General features: G+C 48.9%; 1 protein-coding gene across 1 annotated transcript; it reads left to right on the forward strand.

The window, feature by feature from the left end:
• The first annotated feature begins 1165 nt into the window (after window positions 1-1165).
• irx5b (iroquois homeobox 5b) lies at window positions 1166-4020 on the forward strand. Its single transcript, XM_085281030.1, has 3 exons — window positions 1166-1607; window positions 2217-2622; window positions 3352-4020. The coding sequence occupies exons 1-3, from the start codon at window positions 1383-1385 to the stop codon at window positions 3897-3899; spliced, it is 1179 nt and encodes a 392-aa protein (XP_085137156.1). The 5' UTR covers window positions 1166-1382; the 3' UTR covers window positions 3900-4020.
• The last annotated feature ends 1935 nt before the right edge of the window (window positions 4021-5955 follow it).

A 5955-nucleotide genomic window follows, 5' to 3' on the forward strand; every position in this document is an offset into this window, starting at 1 on the left:
CATCTGTCCTGCTCACACTGTCACCTGTTACGCATCAGTGGAATCCCGAACACCTGAAGTGACATCACGTCCTGAACGCTTCTTAAGTCACACAATTAGAACTGATGACATTTCCACAGGAAGTAATCAATTAAACTGAAAATGAATGAAGGAATGTAACTTTTACACTCAAACCCCGCCCCTCTGATGATTTTTCCTCTGTGTAGAAGTTAAAGTTGTTCCTACTGACCCCTGTGGCTGTTAATTGTGATGTAGCATCTGATACGTCATCTACTTACGTTTCAAAACCTCAGCATGAGCGTTTTTTTTTAACCAGAGCTGTTGAACCGCGCACTCATTGGCTAATGACCAGCTAATCACATGTTTTAGCCAATGAGCATAATCCTTCCTCCTGAAACACAGCAGGATAACCTCTCTTTGCTATAGTTTGTATGGAAGATGCCAACTTGTCTGCAAACACCTGCCAACTACTAAAAATGAAATTATAATCATTTGCCTTTAAAGCAAAAGTCGTTCAACTCTGAACTCTGAGGGTGAATTATTTCTATTTCCTGTTTGGAGCTCACATTTTCAAGTTTTAATCCCACTCAGCGAGCTCTTGTTGAGCGTTTGCAGACGTATCGTCGTCTTCAGTGCAAGCTACAAGTGAACGCAGCAACCTGCTAACAACCAAAGTGAATGCAGGTCGTATCACGTCCAATCCAATGTGTGCGTGACGTCACATGAGAAACCTCTGCAAAGCTACAGTCACTTTGAAACCACTGCTATCGCCATCTGGTGGCCGGCAGGTGTAATGCAGGTTTAAACCCTCTGAGCTCCGAACACACATCAACTCATGTTTGTGTCCTGCTGGGAGTTTATTTAAACCAAGAACCTAACCAAGCATTTTTATTGGCTAAACCTAAACCCAAAGTTTTTATTGGCTAAGTCAAACCAAAGGAGCTAAAGAGTGGAGTAATATTTGTTTGTCACGAATCATTTGGAATATTTCATAAACTACATGTTGGTCCACGGCGCACTTTGATGACGTGTTTCGTGCACAAACAGTCAGAAACTCTGCAGGTGTGAGGAACGTGAAGCCTTATTATCCTGGTGCTTTTATTTTGTAGGGTCGCGTTAGTTCCACCTGCTCGCAGAGTGCGCGCGGGCTGAGGGGAGAGGAGAGAGGGAGCAGGAGGAGGTGTGAGCGTGCGGAGGTGGAGCTGAGCCTCCTCTCCGCTCAGTCTGTCTGCGGGTTCGGCGCAGATCGGGTGCGCAGAGCCGGAGCGGACAAAGTGCCGCCGCGAGCCTCCTGCGATGCTCCTGGAACTCCCGCTCCTCTCCGCCCGCTTTTCCCTCCTCCGTCCCGCGCTCCGACGCGACTTCTCCCGCGCGTAAAAGTCATGTCGTACCCTCAGGGCTTCCTGTTCCAGCCCCACGCGCCTCTGGCTCTGCACTCCTCCTTCGGCTCCGGCCTCCTCCTGGGAGCGCGCTCCGAGGAGCTCGGCCGCTCCGCGTCCGGCTCCGCCTTCGCTCCGTACTCCGGACCGGCGACCTCCCCCGGCTTCGGCCCCCAGCTGCCCTACGGAGGGGAGCCGCGCGCCGCCGCGGCGCTCAGCTCCTATGTGGTGAGTGCGCGCGGAGACGGCCAGGGCTCGGGTCCGGGTCTGGTTCCGGTCCGTACAATGAAAATATCTGCTCTTCAAAAAGTTATTTTTCTCATTTATTTTCAATGATTTTTGAATTTATTATTACATTTATTTAAAATTCATTTTTAATCTGTTTTTTTATCTTTTTAAAAATCTTATTTATAAGATAAAAATAATTTTTAATTATTTGTCTTTTATTTTTGAATTAATTATTATTTATATTTATTAATTAAATTTTTAAATTTAGTTTTAATTATTCTTTAATTTATTTTATTTAAAAAAAAATTGTAAATTATTTTTAATGGTTTTTTTAACTTATTTTTGTTTTTACATTTTTATTTTTATATATATTTTTACTTATTCTTTAATTCATTTTTTTAAATTATTTTTTTAAATGTATTTTAAATTGAAGGAGGAACATTGTACATTTCTGTGAGGCTGTGAGATTTTTCAGGTGGATTAAACTGAGCGAGGTCTTTCCTCCTTCTGTGTTTGGGTCTGTAGTTTGAAGCCGTGTGGTCATGTGACCCTCGGGTTAAACTGCGTGGGAACTCGAGCTGACCACTAACATGATGGTTTCTGTTTCAGAGTCCGGGTTACGACCCGTCCTCGGGCATCTCCGGGTCCTTGGACTACCACCCGTTTGGGGCGCTGGGCCCATATCCGTATGGAGACCCCGCCTACAGGAAGAACGCCACACGGGATGCCACGGCCACGCTGAAGGCCTGGCTTAGCGAGCACCGGAAGAACCCGTACCCCACCAAGGGCGAGAAGATCATGCTGGCCATCATCACGAAGATGACCCTGACGCAGGTGTCCACCTGGTTCGCCAACGCCCGGCGCCGGCTGAAGAAGGAGAACAAGATGACGTGGACGCCACGGAACAGGAGCGAGGACGAGGAAGAGGAGGACAACATCGACCTGGAACGCAACGAAGAGGACGAGGAGCCACTGAAGGCGAGCAGCGAGGAGACGGAGCCGAAGCGTGAAGCTGGTGAGTGAGGGGGGAGGGGTCCATCCATTGATTGATCGATTAATTGATGGGTTTTAAAATGACCTGCACGTGACACGCGTCGGGAACCCGGAGACGTTTGCCGGCGCTCCTCTCCGTCCGTTCTTGTAGGTGATGACATCATCGCAGCGGCTGCAGTGGAAACAGTTTCATGAGGTTGGTTTTAGTTCTGAGTGTGAGCAGAGCGAGCGGCTCGTCCTGATCAGGTCTGTCGTTGTTACTGCTCCTGTTTGTTCATAGATCAGATTATTGATCAGCTTCAGATTTTCATCATTTCATCAGATCATCGGTTAAAATCAAAGAATGTTCTGGACCCGTTTTTTAAAAAGTGAAGAGCGGCAGGCGCACGGCGAGAGAAGCGGGAGAAGATGTTGGGAGCTGAGTGCGTTTAATGGAGACGGTCGGCGGCGGCGTTCTTCTGATTGATTATTTCTCACTGATGATGTCATTGATCTGGACGAATCAAACACTTTCAGGCTGAACTCTTTTCTTTCTTCTTTAAAGTCGATTTATTGGTCGTGAGAGCAGCTGCTGATTGGCTGCTGATTTTGTTTGGGCTGCGGAAACTGTGACCATAAGGCAGATGTGAGGGGGCGGGGTCTAATATGCAGTGCATTTTGTTTGTGTGTGTTTGAATCAAACTCATAACCCTGCACGCTGAACCCTGATGTGTGTTTGGTCTGACCTGGCCTGTCCCACCTCCCCCCCCAGACTCCCGCAGTTTGGCGTTCAGAGAGGACGGCGGCAGCGACGCCGATCGAGGATTCGACGAGCTGGACTTTAAGGATTCCCCCGTGGACCGGAGACCCGTGGACATGTCGGCGGACCCTCCTCGGAGCGCCCCCACTCTGAGCGTCTCGCTCAGAGTGCTGGAGGGGACGCGCACGCCGAGCCCGCGGTCTAAGGAGCGCCCCTGCGGCACCACCCAGGGGCCGAACGTGGCCCCCAAACCCAAACTCTGGTCGCTGGCTGAGATCGCCACGTCTTCGGACAAAAGCAAAGGATGTAGTGACTCTGCACAGAGCGTGGGGGCGGGACAGCAACGGACCCCGTTCCCCCACGGCCCCGCCTTGCCCCGACACTTCTATTACGCCTCCCCCTTCATCCCCGGATACTCCGCCTACGGCCCCCCGGGGCCCCTGCACAGCGGCGCCTCGTCGTTAAACGGATTACTGCAGACGGCGGCCCGAGACCGCCGGCTGCGCTGCCAGAGCCAGTTGGAGCCACACGAGCACAGCAGAGGCACGGCGAACGTGTAGAGCGCCTCCACGGGTCTGCGCGGCCCCCGGGGGGCGGGGCAGACTGATTTGTTAACAGGAAGGTTGAATTTGAGACAGTTTTTCTATGTTGATCAGATGTTTGTAATCCTCACGTATCATTAAAGCCTAGTTTTATTAACCCGCCTGCTCTTCTTCACACGCAGATAACGAGCTGCTGATTTAACGAGCCGCGGCCTCAGCGGCCCGTTCACGCGCTCGTGTCACCTCGCTCGCATTTCTAACAACATTATCCATGTTTCAGTTCAAATCCACCACACGTTTAACGAGCCGTCATCCAGCTGTTATTGATCTTTAAATAAAGTGCAGAGGACGGCGCCGCGTTCACTGAGCTGCTGTAAAACTGACGCTTTGATTAAATCCAGAGCAGCGCACGCGAGCGGCGTCCTCTCACAACCATCCAACCAAAACAAACGTCCAGGTTTAACCAATAAAAATCTGTTCTTCATTTACAAAATGACCTTTTTTCTGCATCTGATTAGATTTATGGAGTCGTTTCGTCTTTAATGTGATTCAGTTTGTGCTTTTATAATTATATTATTACATTTATTATATGTAATAATTTAAACACAGAAACAAACTGAAATTCAAACCTAAATATGAGCATCGTGTTAAATATTTAAATGAATCCTTTTGTAATTTAGCTTCTAATTAATTCATCTTTGAAAAATGTTTTCAGAAGTTTTTTTAAAATCTTTTTTAATTATTCGTCTGTTTTGTCTTAAATCCAAAAATTATGAAAGGACTGTTTCAGGATGAGTTCAGCTCATATTCTTATAAATCAATGAGTTGCATGAAACTGTCACACTGAGCTCATCCTTCAGGTGTAAGTGTGCAGACCGCAGCGCAGCACCCACCTGAATTTTTGCCATGACTCATTTCTTAACAGTTTCCTCCGTAATCGTTTCAAAATAACTCGAGCGCACTGGAGCCGACCGCAGATGCAAAGACCACAAAGACTGTAGCATTTTAAAACAACAATAAGAGCTTTTAAATGAAACTCATTCACAAATATGTGAGAGCTTTTACATCAGCAGCTCGTCTTAATTTGATTAAAGGACACAATTTAATCACTTATGAAACCCGGTTTATGAACTAACACTGATCTGCAGTTTTTATTTTCATCGTGAAACAGCAGGTGATCATGTGGAAGTGTAAATATTAAGCTGCTCTTTGGTAGCTTCGCTGCTCAGATTGATTTTGATGTTTTCAGAGAAGCAGGAATATTTTTCCCCCAAACTCGTAGCAGCGTTCAGGCCTCGGGGTGTGCTGCACAGCATCGCTGTAACATCAGCAGGATGCCAAATTACAGTAAAACTTTTACCTGATTTATTTTAACCAGGAAAAACCTGACAGCAGCCAGTACACACAAAATAACACACAAAGTACATACGCACATTAATGATCGCCGTCACAGACGGCCGGGCGGCGTCCTCCGCTGCAGAGGACCCCACGAGCTTTCACTGGCGCCTTGAATGTGTGAAGAGGAAACCGAACGAATCAAACGCGTCGTCCTAAATGCTGAAGACTGACAGAAACAAACAACGTCCAACCCTCTGAGTGCTTCGATGGACACGTCATCCTGGAGACGCAGCATTAGAGAGAACAACAGTCACAGCAGACGTCTGTTTCTTATTCTACGCTTTGTACTGTCTTTCATCCTGTTAAAGGTGCTGACAGCAGAAGAGCCAGGACAGGAGGACAGGAGGACAGGAGGGGAGGGCAGGAAGACAGGAGGACAGGAGGGGAGGGCAGGAGGGGAGGAGGAGGGGAGGACAGGAGGGGAGGGCAGGAGGAGAGGGCAGGAAGACAGGAGGGGAGGACAGGAGGGGAGGGCAGGAGGGGAGGACAGGAGGGGAAGGCAGGAGGGGAGGACAGGAGGGGAGGGCAGGAAGACAGGAGGACAGGAGGGGAGGGCAGGAGGGGAAGACAGGAGGGGAGGGCAGGAGGGGAGGGCAGGAGGACAGGAGGGGAGGAGGAGGGGAGGACAGGAGGGGAGGGCAGGAAGACAGGAGGGGAGGGCAGGAGGGGAGGGCAG

The sequence above is a fragment of the Mchenga conophoros genome, linkage group LG7, assembly GCF_057382185.1.
Source record: "Mchenga conophoros isolate Kocher_MC1m ecotype Shallow Benthic linkage group LG7, M_conophoros_male_GT1.1, whole genome shotgun sequence".
Classification (NCBI taxonomy): domain Eukaryota; kingdom Metazoa; phylum Chordata; class Actinopteri; order Cichliformes; family Cichlidae; genus Mchenga; species Mchenga conophoros.